The sequence below is a fragment of the Podarcis filfolensis genome, assembly GCF_964270895.1.
Source record: "Podarcis filfolensis genome assembly, chromosome: 8".
In the NCBI taxonomy this organism is placed as follows: Eukaryota; Metazoa; Chordata; class Lepidosauria; order Squamata; family Lacertidae; genus Podarcis; species Podarcis filfolensis.
In genome coordinates, this window is record NC_139611.1 from 90,067,686 (window position 1) to 90,087,219 (window position 19,534).

General features: G+C 54.3%; 2 protein-coding genes across 2 annotated transcripts; both read left to right on the forward strand.

Annotated features, from left to right (window-relative positions):
* The first annotated feature begins 2,183 nt into the window (after nt 1-2,183).
* Nucleotides 2,184-14,780, forward strand: SPINT2 (serine peptidase inhibitor, Kunitz type 2). The gene is made up of 7 exons (XM_083627967.1): nt 2,184-2,336; nt 7,703-7,867; nt 8,473-8,523; nt 9,178-9,234; nt 9,371-9,538; nt 11,028-11,102; nt 12,761-14,780. Exons 1-7 carry the CDS (start codon nt 2,267-2,269, stop codon nt 12,925-12,927), a joined length of 753 nt encoding a protein of 250 aa, XP_083484093.1. The 5' UTR covers nt 2,184-2,266; the 3' UTR covers nt 12,928-14,780.
* A 2,297-nt stretch (nt 14,781-17,077) lies between these two features.
* LOC310769114 (uncharacterized protein) lies at nt 17,078-19,058 on the forward strand. The gene is made up of 4 exons (XM_083628227.1): nt 17,078-17,221; nt 17,320-17,447; nt 17,552-17,629; nt 18,386-19,058. The coding sequence occupies exons 1-4, from the start codon at nt 17,200-17,202 to the stop codon at nt 18,476-18,478; spliced, it is 321 nt and encodes a 106-aa protein (XP_083484353.1). The 5' UTR covers nt 17,078-17,199; the 3' UTR covers nt 18,479-19,058.
* The last annotated feature ends 476 nt before the right edge of the window (nt 19,059-19,534 follow it).

The window sequence follows — 19,534 nt, forward strand, 5'->3', positions numbered from 1 at the left end:
AGACCTCTTTGCTGTTTGAAGCCACCTGGGAAAGATCTGTATCCCAAAAAGTGCTAGATTTACGTATAAGCTAAACAAGCTACAGTGGTCCCTCTGGTTACAAACTTAATTCATTCTGGAGGTCCGTTCTTAAGCTAAAACAGTTCTTATCCTGAGGCATGCTTTCGCTAATGAGATCTCCGACTCTCGATTTCCATTCGCATCCTGGGGCAAAGTTCGCAACCAGAAGCAGCTACTTCCGGGTTAGCGGAGCTCGTAACCTGAAGCGTTTATAACCAGAAGTGTTTGTAACCAGAGGTACCACTGTATAGCTTAGGGCCCCACTCTCTTGGGGGCCCCCAAAAAAATTAAAGGAAAAAACACCTGGATGTACATTTCTGAAATATAAGATAAAAAACAAATAAAATAAAACCTACATACAGCAAAAGTGTTTTGTGCTGTGTAGGCTCCTATTTATTATGTGCAAATAGCTTAGGGCCATCAATGACCATCTAGCATATATTCAACACCAAAAACAGTGACAATTTGTTGTTGACAAAGGACAGCTGGACATAGAAAGGACCCCCTTACCTTCAGGAGCTGAGGGCCTCATAAAATCTAAATCTGGCCCTGTTCCCGAAATGTGAAATGTAAATAATCGAAACATCTAAGCCAGGTGCCCTAATGGGAAGTCTGGAAGCAAGACTTTCCCATTACAGCCAGTCAGTTCCTCCCTGCCCCGTGGATCATGGCAGCTGGCCTTCAGAAGAACTGCTGCCTCCAGTGACCCTGGAGCCAGAGGCTGCCGTCCCTGCATCCTGTGGCAGTGAGTTCTGCAGTTTAATTCCTTTTCCTCAGCCCTGTTGGCATCCAGCTCCAACGTCCGACCCCACTGCCTCCCGCGGTTTTGAGAGAGGGACAGCAACGGTCCTCTCCACTTTCTCCAGGCCACGTGGCGGCATTGTATGCTTGTGAAACACGGACCACTTCTAAACCCCATCTCCAACTCCTCGAAAGATTTCATCAATGGTTTCTCCGAAAAATTTACACATCGCTTGGGAAGACAGGAGAACTAATATCAGTGTACTGGATGAAGCAAAGATCACCAGTGTCAAAGCAATGATTCTTCAACATCAACTTCGTTGGACTGGACATGTTGTGCGGATGCCTGATGATCGTCTTCCAAAGCAACTACTCTATTCTGAACTTAAAAATGGAAAGCGTAATGCTGGTGGTCAACAAAAGAGGTTTAAAGATTTTCTCAAATCTTAAAAAAATGTAGTATAAACACCAACAATTGGGAAACACTGGCCTGCGAGTGCTCCAGTTGGAGAACAGCCTTGACCCAAGGTGTCAAGGGCTGTGAAGACACTCGAACTCAGGATGCAAGGGAGAAACATGGGAAGAGGAAGGTACACTTGGCAAATCCACACCTGGGTCAACTCCCGCCTGGGAACCAATGTTCCCACTGTGGAAGGACATGTGGATCCAGAATTGGCTCCACAGTCACTTACGGACTCATTGTTCAAACCGTATTCGTGGAAGACAATCTTATTCGGCTAAAGAAGATTGCCAACGAAGGAGAAGAAAAATCAGACTCACCATAGCCAGACGGGAAACCCATCTCCAAAGCGGAATATGACCCAGGCTGAAACAATGAACTGGCAACCAGCATATAAATGAGGACTGCCATATTTCCGGAATTTCCCGGACCCTGGCTCCACGGAGACGCCATAGTCCAGTGGCGTCCAAACTTTTCCCAAAGAGGGCCGGACTGGATGAAGTGAAGGGCCGTGAGGGCTGACCAAAGGGCCAGGCAAAGTTGTCGAGCTTTTTGTAGGATTGAAGTTGTTGAGGATTTTACCCCAGGAAATAAACTGCCACGGGGGCCGGATGAAGCCCCGGAAAGGAACTTTGGACATGCCTGCCAGTCTCTTGCGGACTGACGGTTAAAACCCTGTTCAGGGAAGACAATCTTACTCCTGACAAGAAGAAGAAGAAGTTATCCGCTGCCCCCCCCCCCTTGCGCGCTCCCTTGCCCTTGTCTCCCCTCCGCCCCGCCGGATCCCCGGCAGCAGGAGCCGATGGCGCCGGACACGGGCCGGCAGCAGCCGGAGGGGCGCGGCCCCGCCCAGGTGCAGGTGCGCCGAGGGGCGTGGCTGGCCCCTCCCTCCCTTGTGACGTAGAGCGCGGCGATTGGCGGCCCGGGCGCGGGGGCGGGGCTCACCTGCGGGGTCCGGGGGCGGCGGGCGCGACGTGCGCAGTTGGGGCTTCGCAGGCGGCCAGGATGGGGCGCAGCGCGGGGCTGATCCTGATGGCCGCGATGGTGCTGGGCGCCGCCGCCGAGGCGCTGCCAGGTGAGGGGGGGGAATCACAGAAAGAAAGACGGGGGGGGCTCTCTCTCTCTCTCTCTCTCTCTCTCTCTCTCTCTCTCTCTCTTTCTTTCTCTCTCTCCCTCCCTCCCTCCCTCCCGATTTTTTTTTTTGGGGGGGGGGCTCAGTCAACTGCCGGCTTCCCTCCCCCCCGGAAGGGGGCGGGGCTTCTTTTCGGGCCCCTCCCCCTCCCCGAGGGACAATGGCTGCCCGATCCCTTGTCTTTTTTGGGTGGGGGGGTCCCATCCCTGGCCCTCCTGTGGCTCCATGGGGCCCGCGCGGGGCCTGGAAGGGGGTGGCCCCCTCGGGGTGGGGTGGGGAGCCCCCCGGGGGGAGGGAGGGAGGGGAAAGGCGGGGCGCGGCTTCCCGGCGGCGCAGGTGGGCAAGTTCCCCCCCCCCCGGAGGAGGAGGAAGTGCTCTCTCTGCCCAGGTGTGTTTGCCAAGATTCCCCCCCCCCCGCCTGTGCCCCTTGTTCCTGGTTCGTCCCTCGGTGCCAGGTGCGGGGGCTGGGAGGAGAGAGACCCCCCTGGGCAGGGACTGGCTGGCTGGGGGGGGTCTGTGCCAGGGGGCTGAGCTGCCCCCCTTGCCCTGGGCTGCTCCAGGAGGCTGGCCTGCTGCCCAGATGGTGCCTGCTCTTAAAGTCGAGGAAGTTGTCTGTTTACAATCCTCCTCCTCATCATTTATTATATATTCATCTGGCTGGGTTTGCCCCTCGCGGAGGGAGGAGTTGGGTCCCGAGTGTGGGAGCAAAAGCCGGATTGGCAGAGGCAGGGATGGCACAGTGGGCCTAGTGCTGTGCCCCCTGGCACTCTTGCCACTTTGGGCATTGCCTGTCTGCCTGCAGAACTCCTGGCTGCTTTGGTTTTATTTCCGGAAAGCCCTTTCCTGCCTGCCACCCCAGGATGGGATTTTGAGGCTGCGCTCCCTGGACCCAAGTGGGCAAGATCACGGAAGTGGAGAGGTGCAGGGGACTCCAGGGGTCATCCAGTCCAACCCCCGCTTGGTCCAGAGAGCCCTTTCTTTTCTTAGCGAGGAGAGAGTGCACCTGTGAGCGCAGAAACCTCCCTTCCCTGCTTTGTGGGCCCAAGAAAACAGCCTTTCTGGGTCAGGCTCCTCCTCCTGAACTGGCCTGACCGGGTGCAAAGGGAACCTGATCTGCCAGGGCTGGGCAGCCAGTCTCAAACTGGTTCAGCCTGTTTGTGGTGAGGTCACCGGAGCTGCTCTCCCTGAATCACCAGGCCGTGGGGGGGGGCTGTCTGGCTGGGGGGAGGCCCCTTCGCTCTTGGCCCCGTGGAGGAGGGGGCACCCTTCCTTTTTATTATGATTACATTGATTAAGTTTGCATTTTATTACATTTAAACAAATCCTTATTGTACTCTGTACATATTTACTCAATCGAGCTTCGACTCTTCCCCCCCCCCCCATATGGTTGCCATAATTCATTAGCATTTATACATTTTCCCATTTACATTTCATTTAACGTAATTTTTTATTTATTTTAAAATAAATATTAAAAGGTCCAAATCCTTAACGTTGCAAGTTTTTCTTACAACAAACCTGCTAGTGGGGTATTGGTTATTCCCTCCATGTCCCGCTCACCTTCCTTAAACCTGCAAAAGAGCAGAACAGGACTACCCCCTTCTCTTAATTAAAAATAATAATTCATTTTTTTGGAAAAAAAAATTTACAAAAACAAATCCACAATAATAAAAGGAAAAACTTTTACCATGTCCATATATGAGATTCTCTGAATCTCGTGACTTACCCCCTGCATCTCATTACATTATCCACATTTTAAATTTCTCTAAATTGTCCATATTTTTCGTTTCTTCACAAGTTTTTTTTTACTGTCCAGCTAGCTGTTTTATTTGATTGCAATGGTCTCCTAAGTAAACTATAATTTCCCCCTATTTTTTTTTAAGTCCTTACCTTCTTGATTCCTGAATCTCCCAGGCAGTTTTGCCATTTCAGCATAGTTTGGTTTTTAAAAAATCAATTTCTTTCAACATAGAACAGCATCACACTGGACGGATAAATACTGGAATATCCCAACCTAACCCAGAAGGTGATTCTAAGGCAATACGTGCGAAATAACAACCGAACGACGCAAATTCTTCTCCCCAAACTACTGTTTGTATAGAAGGCGATAAACAATTTTAAGTCAGCCGAAAAGGTTTTCTGCTGTGAAGGGTGTCCTCTGATTTTCATTTCTTGGCCTTGCCACTTGCATATTGAGGCTGTGAGATTCAGTCACAGAAGAGTCTTTGTGCTTCACGCCTTGGGCCAATTTCATTTTATGATCTGATTTTTCCACAAGTGCTTTTTTAGGGCCAGGCTTTGTTGGACAAATTTGTCAGAGAACCTGAGAGGTTCTTGTTTTCATCCATAAGCCGCCTTGAGTTCCTGGCGGGGGAAATGGCGGAGGACAAATAAATATGTCAATAATAATCCTAAGAGACTCCCCCTAAATTCTCCCAGCATCTCCTAAGAAGAGGACTTATTAAAGTTTTAAGCTGTTAAATTAATATTGTCTCCTTGGACAGCGAGAGACATTTTGCCCAGTATTTGCTTTTATTCGGATTCTTTCTCTCCCACATCCCCTTTATGACAGGCACGCCCAACTCCCAAGAGACTGCAATCTACTCCCAGTATAAAAAAAAATGGCAGTGATCTACCCATTGTCCTCGCCAAGAGCTGTTGAGCTTTTGATAAGGGGGGGAATGCAAAAAAATGTTCACAACAGGCCGCCCCCCCCCCAATTCTGCGATGCGGGCAGGGGGTGGGGATATTCTTTCAAAAAATTTTTTTTTTAAATTTTCAATGCAAAATTACAACAAAAATTACAAACATTGAATCCAAAATAAAACAGTACAAACAAGAAACGAAAACAGAACACAAAAGAAAAAAAAGAACAAAAACACACGTCTAGGAATAAAACCATATCATCCTTCTAATCTAGTCATTACATACCTATATGGTGGGGACATTCATTGTCCACTTGATTTAATCCCGAGATCAGTCAGGATCTACCTGACAATATAGAAGGGAGAATTCTCCCAGATGTGGCCTCTGTGCAAAAGAGGCACCCCCCCACTGCTTCGCATGGAGGGGGGGATTGACTCCCCTTGCCCCCCCCCCGGGCAGACTGGGGTCCCACCGTAGTCGAGGGCGGCTCTCCTGCAGCCCTCCCTTCCCAGCAGGAGGGCAGCTGTGCCTCTGCCCATGTGAAGAGTTCTGCCAGTGGTTGGGGAAAGTGCCTTTGAGGTTGCTGCTGCTGCTGCTTTGCCACAAAGGGAGGAGGAGAGTTTTGCCTGGAGCATCACCCTGGGGGCCGGGCTAAGGGAAGGCAGCCTGCGTATGCTCAGAGGCACACTTTCCCTCTCCTTGTGCCGCAGCATCCCGAGCAAAGCCTTGAACTCCGGCTCTCCCTTCTTTTATTGTTGAGCTTTTATCTTTTAATAGCTGGGAATGTTATAAAAACAAACACACTGTGAGCCTGAGAAGAGATGAACTCCAAAGGGCCGCCCAGGTCCATATTTAGATCTGCATTTAACTCCTAAGTTAGAGAGAAAGCAGAAAATTCCAGTAGCATAAACGGGAAGCAGATACTCTGGGTAGCTGTGCAAACTTGGCTTATCTGTGGGAGAAGCAAATGGGAATCGTCCGCCCCAAAAGGTAGTTGAATCCTGTTTAAAAACAGCAGCTTTCCTGTGGAGGCGTGACTTTGGTTCACGGAGGGCTCCAGAAATGGCCAATTGTGTTGGCTGTTGGGTGTCAGCTGGAGATGGGCAGCTGGAGCAGTCAGGGAAAGAGGGAGACAGCAATATCTATCTATCTATCTATCTATCTATCTATCTATCTATCCAGGGCCGGATTTATGTATAAGCTAAACAAGCTGTGCTTAGGGCCCCACTCAGTTGGGGGCCAGAAAAAATTAAAGGGGGAAAAAACCTGGATGTACATTTCCAAAATATAGGATAAAAAAACCAAATAAGATTAAACCTACATACAGCAGCAGTGATTTGTGTTGTGTGGGCTCCTGTTTGTTATGTGCAAATGGCTTTAGATACCTCTTGGGTCCATAAATGACCATATGGCATATATTCAACACCAAAAAACAGTGACAAATTGCTGTCGACAAAGGACACCTTTAGGAGAAAGTTTTGGGAGCAGCTGCTATCGTATTTCTCGTAGCGACTCACTGGTTAAATATGTCTGTCTGTCTGTCTATCTGTCTGTCTGTCTGTCTGTCTATCTATCTGGATTAGCAAAAAGCCTTTTATTCATTAAGTAGATTCTGTCAGGAAAAGAACAGAGTCTTGTGTCACCTTTGAGACCGATGAATTTATCATGCTGTGACCCCCCCCCCTTGGGGCGCCAGGTCCCACACTCATTTTCCCTTTGCCCCTCTAGGCAGGTCAGGGAGCCCCCCCCCTGCCTGAAACCCAGAGAGGCACTGCTGCCGGTCAGTGCAGGGAGCAAGGCGCACCAGTGGCCTGACTCTGCGGGAGGCAGCTTCTGGTGTGGGTGGGGGTCCCACTTCCCCACGAAAGAGACCCAGGAAAAGCAGCTTCTCTCGCACGGCTGTGCCACCAGCTGTGCCATCATCCTGCCGCTCCCACTTTGTGATGTCGCTGTCCGGGGTGGGGGGAGAGCGTTTTCGGCCCGTGGGGGCAAACACCACAAATTCTCTGGTGACCCTTTGAGTGCCAGAGGCGGAGCGGAGTTAGTTGAAACCCCCGACCACCTGGGAATGTCAGGCTCTGGCGTCTCGCTCAGTGCGATGGGGACATCCTCTCCCCTGCTCAGGAGCAGCTGCCAGCAGAGTCTGCACCTCTGGGCCTGGAGCTGCCACCTTCGCTAGCGGAGAGGGTGCAGCTGCTTCAGAGCGCCCCCTGCCTGTGGGGTGCGCATCCTGCCTCCTCTCCCCGGTGCCTCGTTTTGCTGCCGCGGGGTTGGAGTCGTGCCAAGTTCCTGGGCTGGAGAAGGAGGAAGTTTTTCTCCTTTCTTCACTTCGGCTGTTTCAAGGGCAGGTAGGACAAAGCAGGTTGCAGGCAACTTGCAGCGAAGAACACAAAAATTGAAAATCGCAGGTCCATTGGAGCGCCAACAAATAAGACACTGCAGTGAATCGCTATGAGGAATCTGATAGCAGCCGCTCCCGAAACTTTCAGGCCCTTCCTCATTTGGGGGGAAAATAAAGCTGAACCCAGTGAGCTTCCTGGCTGAAGCAGGGATTCGAATCCTGCTCTCCCCGGTCCTGCTCCAGCCCTCTCCCCGTGCGCCTCTGGATGTGTCCCCTCCTTGTCGCAATAGCCACTGAGCCTGCTGGCCCCTCTGCTTCCTTCCAGACGACTGCTACCTGCCCAAGGTGGTGGGGCGCTGCCGGGCTGCCTTCCCCCGCTGGTGGTTCAACGCCTCCAGCCAGGCCTGCCAGGAGTTCATCTACGGCGGCTGCCGGGGAAACGCCAACAATTTTGTCTCGGCCGACAAGTGTCGCCAGATCTGCGCTGCAGGTGAGTGGGGGGTGGGGTGGGGGGTTCTGGCACAGTGAATTGTCTGACTTTACAGAATGGCATTAAATTTTTTAATTAAGTTTGACATGGCATTTAAATTCAAACACACCAGTCACCTCCTCTTTAGGATTCTCCGAATCCCTTGACTTCCCTCCGCCCTTCCATGGCTACCATTATCAACCCAATTTTCCATCTGCTTCTCTTATTTGCTCTAGGAATATTATCCATCACACATTAAAAACAGGGCTGCCTTCAGATGTCTTCTCAAAGTCAGATAGTTGCCTATTTCCTTGACATCTGATGGAAGGGTGCCACCACCAAGAAGGCCCTGCCTGGTTCCCTGCAACCTCACTTCTTGCAGGGAGGGAACCGCCAAATGGCCCTCGGAGCTGGACCCCGGTGTCCTTCATCCTCTCCTGTTTTTCACACGTTGGGAGGAGGGCAGACTCTACGTCTCCCTCTTGCCAACTCCAGGAGCTTGAGAATATGACCTTCCCCTTTGCTGAAGAGCTGCTGTGTCCTGGCGGTCCCCCCCCCCCGGGCTCAGGGACTACCTTGGGGGGTCTTGGCTGTGGCCGCCTGACACTCTCTCTCTTGGCTTTCAGATGGCGGCCGGGGGGGCACAGAGGGAGAAGCAGTGGCGCCCACCAGCAAGGGTAAGGAGTTGGGTGAGAAGCTCTCGGGGGGGCCTGGGAGGGAGCTCTGTGCCCGGCCCCTCCTTGCACAGGGAGACTCATGGCACCCTGCCCCCCAAAAATGGGTGGCCTTCCTCGCAGGGGCGTCCAGGAGTTTTCCAAAGGGTCCAGTGTGGGCTCTGAACTCTGGAGGAAGGGAAAGGAGATTGTCAGCAGCTTTGAGACTCCTTAAGGGGAGGGATGCGAGTGGCGCTGTGGGTTAAACCACAGAGCCTAGGACTTGCCGATCAGAAGGTCGGTGGTTCGAATCCCTGCAACGGGGTGAGCTCCCGTTGTTCGGTCCCTGCTCCTGCCCACCTAGCAGTTCGAAAGCACTGTGCTAGTAGATAAATAGGTACCACTCCGGCGGGAAGGTAAATGGTGTTTCCATGCGCTGCTCTGGTTCACCAGAAGTGGCTTAGTCATGCTGGCCACATAACCTGGAAGCTGTACGCTGGCTCCCTCGGCCAGTAAAGCGAGATGAGCGCCCCAACCCCAGAGTTGGCCACAACTGGACCCAACAGTCAGGGGTCCCTTTACCTAAGGGGAGTGAAAGGTGGGATACCAAGTCCACACTCTTCTTCTTCTTCTTCTTCTTCTTCTGGAATGACTTGCTCTGCCTTCCCTCCCTGACAGCCGCGTCTGGATCCAGCTACCGCCGTCTGCCAGGAGACGACCGAAAGGGCTTCCAAGGTAACTGGGTGGGGCGGGGGTGGCTTTCCGTGGGGTGGGGGTGGCATCTGAAGGGGCAGAGGTGGCTCCAGCCCCCACCAGTTCTGGCCTCTCTCCAAGGGCACCTCTGAGTCTCCTTTTCCTCTCCCCCCCCCAGAGTTTTGCGCTGCCCCCCCAGAGGTTGGGCGCTGCCGCGGAGCCTTCCCTCGTTGGCACTTTGACCTGGAGACCCGTACGTGCAAGATGTTCATTTTTGGCGGCTGCGGGGGCAACAAGAACAACTACGACTACGAGGAGCACTGTCTGCAGTGCGCCAGAGACGGGGGTAAGAAGGGGCAGGCTGGGCGCCCAGGCCAGACCCCCCCCCAAGGGCTCACAACCTTGCCCAGGGTGGAAGGGCAGATTCCCCCCTCCCCAAAATCCAAGGAAATTTGGAAAAGTTCCAGAGCCTCCTCACTCCCTTCTCTTTAAAACTTTTATTGATTTGTTAGCCAAGGGAAAAAAGGCTAAACTTAACAAAAAGAGAGAAAAGGGAACCGAAAATTTAAACCACGGAGGCATCACGTCATGGAGGGACAAAAGGGCGCAGATCCAGCACTGCTCCAGAGTATGTTCCCTTAGCAAAGAGTAAAGATTTATAGAAATGAAAGCCTTCTCCGCCTGGGAGTCTCATCCTAAGGAGATTAGAGGTTCTCCATCGTCTCAGGTGAGCCAGGTGTTCATCCTGGTGGCTCTGAATGTGCCTCCGTGTTTGTCGAAGGCGTATCTTGTCATGCCTTGTCACAGAGCAAGAAAACCGGTCCTTCAGGCTCTGCCCTCTCGATCCTATTAGTTCCAGGAGGGCCATTTGCCAAAGCCTTGAATGTGGGCCGGCCAGTTTATTAAGACTCGAGGTTTCCTGGATTTGGCAACAGGGGCCCCCGGCTGCTGCTTCGAGGTGTTTTAGAAGTCAGCTCCTTCCTTCGCTTCTCCCCTCCAGAGACCTGCCAGGAAGGCCCCGATCCTGTTCTCACCAGGCCGCCATTTGGGCTGCGCTCTGAGGACTCACAACTCAACGTGGCTTCTCCTGCTGGAGCATGGAGTGATGGATTGAATTTATATACTGCTCTATACCCGGAGGGCTCAGGGCAGTTTACAGAAAAGATCACAATATATAAAATCAAAATAAGAACAATAACCCAATAATACCCCCCCCAAAAAAAGAGCCACATTTTAAAAGGGTATGGGATGTCGATCAGGTCAACCAAAGGCCTGGTTCAGAATGAACGTTTTTGCCTGGCGCATAAAGGTGTGTAATGAAGGCGTCAGGAGAACTTCCCTGGGGAGAGCATTCCAGAGATGGGGAGCCACTACAGAGAAGGCCCCGTTCTTGTGTTGCCACCCTCCGCATCTCTCAAGGAGGAGGCACATGAAGGAGGGCCTAAGAGGATGATCTCAGGGTCCGGGTAGGTTCATATGGAAAGAGGCGGTCCTGGACGTATTGCGGTCCTGAGCCATTTAAGGCTTTAGAGGTCCAAACCAGCACATTTGGCCCTTGGCTCCCCAGCCCAGGACAGGGAGGCAGTGGGTGCTGCCCAGCCCCTTCTCGCCCGCTGCCCTTTGTCCTGGAGGAGAGGGCTCTGTGGGGCTCCTGGGCACAGGGGCCCTGCTCTGCCCCACAGCCAGAGGAAGGGAAACGCCAGGAGGGGAGAGCGTTGCTCTGGTGCCCGGATCCTGCTTTGGGGATCCCTGTTGGAGCATCCAGTGTTTCCCCCTTGGGCCTGATCCAGCCGCAGGGCTCCCCTTGCATTCTGACACGTCTCCCCACTTTTCAGAGTTAACGGAAGAGCCGTTGGAACCCAAGCAGCACAGCCACCTCTTCCCGGACCCCATGATCCACTCCACCAGAGGTAGGTGCCTGAAGGGGGGAGTTTTGGGGGGCAGCGGGGGTCACAGCGCCAGGCCTCTGACTCTCCTGGAGGAGGCCAGGGGCTGGAGTGTTTGTCATTTAAACTCTACTCAATTTTGATCCAGAGCAGAACTCTGACATATAGTTAGCTGAGCAAAAACTTAAACACATTGCAGGATTCCCCAAAAATACACCAGAGGCAATTATATTTCAGCCAGCAGAGCTTTACTGCTGCTGAAGGCAAAGAAGTGTAATGGTCACAAATCCAATACATTCAGGATTTGCCCTGTCCAATTGCAGCAGACTTAACTTAAACTTACCATAACTTATAAGGGGCGCGGGTGGCGCTGTGGGTTAAACCACAGAGCCTAGGACTTGCCGATCAGAAGGTCGGCGGTTCGAATCCCCGCAACAGGGTGAGCTCCAGTTGCTCGGTCCCTGCTCCTGCCAACCTAGCAGTTCGAAAGCACATCAAAGGTGAAAGTAGATAAATAGGTACCGCTCCAGCGGGAAGGTAAACGGCGTTTCCGTGTGCTGCTCTGGTTCGCCAGAAGCGGCTGAGTCCTGCTGGCCACATGACCCAGAAGCTGTACGCTGGCTCCCTCGGCCAATAAAGCGAGATGAGCGCCGCAACCCCAGAGTCGGCCACGACCGGACCTAATGGTCAGGAGTCCCTTTACCTTTACCATAACTTATAATAAGACTAAACCTTAAGCATACTATGTACAGAACAGCAGAAGGAAAAGAGAGAGAGAGAGAAAGTGAAACCCAGGCTCCTCCTGACCTTACGATTATAGTTTGCATGACCTTGACTGAAAGAGATAACAGGACCAGTTTAAACCAGCTGTATTCCTTTTCTGAAGGAATAACCCAAACACCAGGAGCTTTCTGCTTGCCTCTTTCAAACAGAGAAGCTTCCTGAACCCTCTTCAATTAATAAGAATAGGAAAGACCTCGACACATCAGATCAATACTTTCTGCACTAATAAATGCAAAGGGATAGTGTTTGGGGGAGCCTCTGAAATCCAGAGGAGATTTGCCGGGGGGTCTGTCACTTGGGTGCATCTGCTTCTACCCCCCCCCCAAAGCTGGCAGTTTCCTGGCTCTGCCTCCAGCCTCTCCCTGGAGCTTCCCATTTGGGCAAGTGGCCTTAAGGGGGGGCCCAGTCAGAAGGGCGTCCCCAAAGGCAGGAATCCCATCTCGGCTCCTGGCCGTGGGTGGGGAAGAGGCAACATCTCTTGGTTTCTCCTCCTGGGGGCCAAGAAGTCTCCGCTGCCACCAGTCATAGATGTGTTCTCTGATCTCTTCAAATTCCTTGAGCTTTAATTTTCCTTCTGTTTCTGTTAATAGATCTCTATACGTAGGGCATTTTAATTCCCTATTTATTTGTTTTATTGAGGTTGCTTCTATTGGAGACAACCGCCATGGGGCTTTTTGTTCTAATTAATCTTTGTTTTCCCCCCACGTTTTGAAGAGTGATATCCTGATTATATGGTTATGAAATCCTTTGTGTATTTTCCCTTTGTTATACCACAAATAAGCATGTCCTTCCAGATCTAACAGATCTGCATTTTCTAACTTAATCCAATCTCAGATCTAGGTAACGCAGGCAGCTTCATAATAACTTCCCCTGACACTTTAACCCTTTCCCCTCCGCAGCGGTGGTGCTGGCGGTGCTTCTGGCCTTGATGGCGGCTGCCTTGCTGGGCTCCATGGTGCTCTTCCTGGTCAAGATCTGCCGGAAGAACCCGCAGCTGAGCCTGGGGCCGGTCTGGAGCACCCTGGACGACAAGGAGTACCTGATGAGCAACGCCTACACCCTCTGAGCCCCAGGGGCAGGCGGGCTCCCTCTGGCCGGCTGGGGCTCCAGCTGCATGTAAATAATGGAGGCGAGGGGCTCTCCCCCCGCCCTGCCCGCCCCCTCTCTGGGGCCAGCTTTGTAGAACACGCTTGGATCATAAATCTCTCCCAGGGAGGGGCTCCTTTCTCATGACGCTGGTTGTCTCTCCAAGTTTGCTCACACCTTCTCTTCTAAGCACAGCCGCCGGGAGCAGGAACACGGTCGGGGGGCAGGGGGGGCTATATCTGGGGCCCACCTCCCCGGAAAGGTTACTTGGAGCATGGGGGAGGCCTGCGCCCCAAACATGGAAGGGAAGGGCACCTGGGCAAATGCAAGAGTCAAGATACACGGCCTGCCCCTCTCCCCCCATTTATCACAGCCGCCCTCCTCAATGCCAGGGCAAGTTGGAGGGGCAGCTCCCCAGCCTTGGGATCCGCTGCCGTTCCCAGATTCCCGTGGGTCTGGTCTGTGGGAGATGCGCAGCGCAGGTGGTGAAGCCCAGTTGTTACAGCAGGTGGTGTGTTTTTTGGGTTGGCACAATGCTGGAGTCCCTGACTCAATGAAGCTGTGACTCCTCACTGCAGGGTAGAGATGTGAAGGTAGAGAGGGAGAAATTGGCCAGGCGGGGGCCCTCTTCTCCCCCCCCCCCCCCGTGGTACGAAATTTTGGTTTGTAGGGCAGGGAGCGAAGCGTCTCCCAGTGAATGTTCATTCCCCTGCCCCAGTCTTCACAGCGCTGCTCCTGAGAGTTGGGGGGGGGGGAGGTCAAAGTCTCTGTGGGGTCAGGAATGCCTTGCCTCAGGGAGCGGCCTGTGTTTTTGCGGACTTTGCCATCTGTTTTATGGCCTCTTGCTGCGAGGGGGTGGGAAGGGACGGCGGCTGCTGTTTCTGCTTCCAGGGAGACTCCAGCCATTTCTCACAGCCCCAGACAGACCCCCCTGGGTGTCCCTGAGCCCCACAAGCCAGGTCTGGCCACAGGTGCTGTGCTTGCCCAGAAGGGGGCTGGCCCTGGCCCTGCTCTCCGCAGAAAGACACTCCCCAGGCAGGCAGGATGACCCCCCCCTTCAAGGCCCGCTTTGCTTTGGCCCCTTCCGCTCCTCCCTGAGCTGCTCCTGCCTTGTGCAAGGTTTCTGTTTTCCGTGTGTGTCCAACTCTGCTGGCTACGCCCTTTTGTTCTGGATCAATTGAAGTGAGTTCTAGTTTCACGTTTGCTGGAGAGGCCTTTCCTCTCTGCCTGCTCTCTGCCTGCTGCCGCAGCCGCCTTCCCTTCCTTCCACCTGCAGCTTCCCCATCCCTGCCTCCATCCTGGCCCCTTTCCTGGCCTTCACAGGTGTGCTTTCCAGGTGTCCCTGCCAGAGTCATTGCAGCAGGAGGAGCTTCAGGAGGAAAAAAAAAGGGAGGCAGGCTTTCAGTTTGGTCCAAGTCCTCCTCCTGTGTGGCCTTGAAATCACCTTCTGAAACTGGCTGCCCTGAACATGTCTGCATCTTCCTGATCTTTGGGGGACCATCCGGCTCCAGCTGCAGGGCTGGCCGGCAGGAGGAACAGGCAGGCCACTTACCTGAGAATCGTGGCACCTGCCTGGGTCCTCCCTGGGAGCTGAGGCTGCTGGACCTCCTCCTTTGGAGAAAACAAGGAACTGACTCCCGCTTATTCCCCCCTCCCTTTGATGGGCAACCAGGGCACCTCCCTCTGAGCAAAATCCGACTTGTGTGTAGCATTCAGTGGGTTTTTATACTTTTTTAAAAAATTGAAACTTGATTGCGTCAAATCTTTTGGAATTGTTCTTTTAATTGCCTTTTTAAATCTGGAAGGTCTTTGAATAAAACAGATCAAACTCTTGAGGTGGTTGGAGTCATCTTGTGCTGGACAGCCTGTGTGTGTGTGTGTGTGTGTGTGTGTGTGTGTGCGCGCGCAGCTTTCGGGGGGGGGACCCCTGGCTCTTGAGAGGGAAGGGAAGGCAGAGAGGCGGCAACCCCTGTACCCCACCTGGGGGAAAGCCTAAAAGCCTCGTCTCTCTCTCTGTATCCCCCTTAAGGACAAAGCCATTGGGGGCAGCTGCCTGGGTACCATTCCTGCTCCAGGCCTGTTCTGTGTGTTCACCTGGGGTGACTTCTGTTGCGGAGAGGGGAGTCTAGCCCAGTATACCCGAAGGAGCGTCTCCACCCCCATTGTTCAGCTCCGAGGGCCTTCTGGCGGTTCCCTCCCTGCGAGAAGTGAGGTTACAGGGAACCAGGCAGAGGGCCTTCTCGGTAGTGGCACCCGCCCTGTGGAACGCCCTCCCACCAGATGTCAAGGAAATAGACAACTATCTGACTTTTAAAAGACATCTGAAGGCAGCCCTGTATCGGGGAGTTTTTAATGTTTTATGCATTTATCGTGTTTTTAATATTCTACTGGGAGCCACCCAGAGTGGCTGAGGAAACCTGGCCAGATGGGCTGGGTATAAAATAATAATAATAATAATAATATTTATTTATTGCCAGGACAAGCCTCTCTGGCCTCTGTCACATTACTCTGCCCAAAGGAGGGACTTGTGAGAACTCTAGCCTTCCCCTGCCCCACACCCACGAAAAGCCCCACTTTCAGGGAAGGCCCCAATTCTGCCACATGCAATTCAAAGCTTTACACTGCAGCTGGTGCAAGGGAACATTTCCTGCTTGGAACAGAAAAGGCCTGGCAGGCCCAGCCGCCTCCTGGCAGGTGTCCAGACCCACAGCTTGGGGGCGGTGGCTGTGTGTGTGTGTGTGTGTGTGTGTGTTGTGTTTAGTAAGCAGAGGGCTCAACTATCCCCCTCTCTCCTCTCTCAGAAACCACCCCAAAAAAAGCAGCACATGCTTCCCTCCTGTGTCATGAATTAACCCTCTCCTGCCTGAGGCTGAACCAAGCAGGAAGCAGCTGCTCTGCAAGTCAACCAGCTGGCCTGTTGCACCACTGGGCGGGGGGGGGGGCAGCCCTCAAAGATACAGGCACCCCAACCCCCAATTAGCCGAGCACGGTAGCATGCAGGGCTGTCGCTGCCCCACTGCACAGAGCGAGCCCAGTTTCTGCTGCCCAGAGGGCAGGACCCCAGGCAAAGGATTCACCTCACAAGGAAAGATACTACCTCAAAACACGAGGAAGAGCTGCTGGACAGCAGGTGGGCCTGGAAGGCAGTGTGCTCCTCTTCGTGGAGGGTTTTTAAACAGGTTGGATGGCCCCCCCCCAGGGGTTCTTGGTTCCTGGGGTTAGACTAGATGACCCTGGGGGTCTCTTCCAGCTCTACAATGTTATGTCAGAGCATCCTATTGCTACAGGAATTCTAAGGTCTTATATATATATAATAAATTTTCATAAATGTACAAGGCAAACCCCGTGTCTGAAATAGTACAGGGGAGCAACCCTGAAACCATTTTGACTCTCCCAAATGGACCTCAAATGTTTCTCTGCAAGGAGGAAGGAAATGGGAAAAGCCTCCCCATTGTCTCTTTGCTCACAAATCCTGTCTTAATGGCGTATCTGTGTGTGAATAGGGTGAGCCTGTGACCTGGAGTCAGGAACTGCCCAGGTAAAAGCCTGGATTCAGGCTGCCCAGGTAAAAGCAATCAGTGACCATTATCAGGTAGCCTGGCAGACAGGTTTTCTGCTGTAGACCGCCCTTTCAGTGATGTATGCATGATGTTGTGTGTTTTTTTGGGTGGGGGGGGGCTTGAGCTACAGGGGAGGCAAATTTCAAATGTCTATATAAGGCCTTGCACACCAATGTTATGGGTTCCTCTCCTCCCTCCTGCTTGTGGTGAGTGAGGACCCTGTTGCAACAGTTTAATAAAGATCAGGCTTACTAGCTGCTTCGCTTCTCAATATTCTCTGCTTGGCCTCTGTTATTTTCTCCTACCAATAGGGAACCCACTTAAGGACTCTATACGTCTCTTGTGTCCCCCATAAGGGAAAAAGGAGCAGTTTTTTCTTCTAACCCTGTCTAAGCTCGGGACCTCTGGCCAGGCGGGCAGGGGGTGTGCGCGCCCAATGCCCCCCAAGCTCCGGCCTCCGGAGACCCCCCTCCCCGTCCCTTGGCCACTTCTGCGCTTCTGCGCTCGGAGGAGCCCCTGGCGCCCCCGACGGGGCGGACGCTGCCCCGCCCGCCCAGGATGACGCTCCGAGGCGGCTCCCTCCCGAGCCAGCGCGCCGGATCCCTCCTCTCCGGGCGGCGCCTCGCCTGGCCTCGCCTCTCCGCGGAAGCGCCCCGCCGTCGCCCCCCCCAAGCAAGGGCGCACCTGGCGCGATGGACTTCGACCTGGCGGCAGGTGAGTCGGGGCGCGCGGTGTCCCCAAGGGCAGGACGCCTGGGTCCCCTCCAGGTGAGGCCCCCTGTCACCCCCTTTCCCTCTCTCATCCGCCCGCAGCGCTGGGGCCCGATCCCCCGAAGCCCGACCCCGTCGCGGAGATGAAGCCGGGCCCGCGCAGCGGCGACGCGCCTGCCCAGCCGTCGGGGGCGCCTCCTGCGGCCGAGGGCGCAGCAAAGAGCCTCGCGGTGAGTTGGGGGTCCCTCCTCTCCCCTTCCCCGCTTCCAGGGGCTGCGCTCTCGCTGGAGCAACTGGCGGAGACCCCCTTCTCACTCCCGCTTCCCCCTTGCAGGAAGGCGGGCCCCGATCCGCATCCGACTCCAGCAGCAGCTCCTCCTCCTCCTCCAGCGACAGCGACCAGGAGCGCAAGGCAAGAGGCGGGGGCGGGAGGTGGGCAGAGGGAAACCCCCGTCCAGGAGAAAGAGGCCTGACCCCCTCCTCTCGCAGACCCTGGTCGCCTTGGCCCCCTCCCCACATAAGTGCAGCTGGAGACCAGACAGGGAGAGGGGCTCCAGCCCTGGGTCTCCCACCATGGCCACCTGGCTGGCCCTCTAAGGAGGGGGGCGGGATGGACTAGGTGGCCACGGGCCTCTTCCTGCCTTCCAACCCAGGTTAAGAGGTGCCTCTTTGGTCAGGTTTTGCGTTTGTGAGGGTCAGTTTTCCTGCCAGTTCTGAGATGCTTGGTTGCAAGTCATTCTTAGGTGACAAGCAATAGCTCCCTCCATGTCAGGACTGTGGGCAACGCTTGGCTCCACCCCCCACGCTGGGTGCTTTGACCCCTTCCCAAGGCTCATGTGGGGCAAGATTCCTGCTGCCAGGGCCCCGTCCAACTCTGCCATTCTAGGGCTCCACTCTCTGGGCATGATGCCAACTGGCATTTGATAGTCAGTGGTAGCAGAGTCCCCTTGAAAGCAGTGTCCGCAGGCGCTCTTCTCTTCCGTGTCCCCCTCCCCATTTCCTCGCCAGCCCTATCCATCCCCCCCCCCCCCGGCCTAGGAGGGGACACAGCCTCCCTCGACACACCCGCCCCTGGACTGAGGGCTGGCTCCGGGTCAAAAGGCAAACTTCCCTTGCCTGCTGCAGCTGGTGGGAGATGTAAGTTCTTCTGCCCCCCCCCCCCCCGCAGGGACCTGGCACTGGCCACCAGAAGAAGCCGAAGAAGCCCAAGAAAGAAAAGAAGCCCCATAAGGAGAAGAAGAAGAAGAAGAAAAGCCACTGAGCCCCACACACCCCAGGACTCTTCACCGCAGACCTGCCCAAGCCCCAGCGGAGCCGTCATGGAGCAGCTCCTCCTTTGGATAACGAACTAAAGGACTAACGAAAGGGGCTGCTTTCAGATTGTCAAGCGTGTTGTGCTCCCTGGTGATGGTTCAGCCGGGGAAGGGCTTTGCATTTTGAAGGCTGGCGCATCAGGGGCCTTGCCTTGTATGCGGGTGGGCTTTGCTTTCTTCTGCCAGCAGCAAGAGCACCAATTGGGATGGCTTTCAAAGACTGGACCAATTCACAGAGGAGGAGGAGGAGGAGGAGGAGGAGGAGGAGGAGGAGGAGGAGGAGGGCCAGCGAGGGCTCCTGGCCACAGAGGCAGCCAATGCTTCCGAATGGCAGGTGCTGGAAACCGCAGGAAGGGAGAAGGCTCTTGTGCTCGGGTGCTGCTTGCTGGCTTCTCAAAAGAGGCACCTGAGAACAGGATGCTGGACTTAGATGGACCCCCTTTGGTCTGATCCAGTGGGCTCTGCTTATGTTTTCTCCTGCTTTATGCACTATTGGGACAAATAAAGGGAGCTGCCTTTTCTGTTACACTGGAATGTCTATGGAAGGAAATGGAGGGTGAAACTTAAACGGAGTAAAAGAATTAAATCCCTTTTGGTGGCAAGGAGCTGTGAGGGTGTGCTAGTTGGCAGACCTGGAACGCATCCATCCAGGCCCCTGGAGAGGCGTGAGACTCTGGAGGGGGTGGCTGAGCTGGAGGGGGCCACAGGTGGGCAAATGCCGTGGGCAAAGGAGGATGTTGCTCTGAGCAGATTCAGCCTCGCCTTCTCTCCATGCCAGAGAGGAACCACAATTCAGCCCCAGGCCCCACTGGTGGACCAGGGAGTGTGGCAGGGGGTGAGGAGTTAGTTACAAGAAAGAGGGCGGCAAGGACTGCCGTTCTTCTGCGAGGGCCAAGCCCTAGTGCTGCACCCCCACATTCCCCCAACCTCTCCTCCCCGCTTTGCACCCAGTAAGCAGTGGCACAGTGTTGCAGGCTGAGCGAGCGACGCAAGGTGCATGCTCT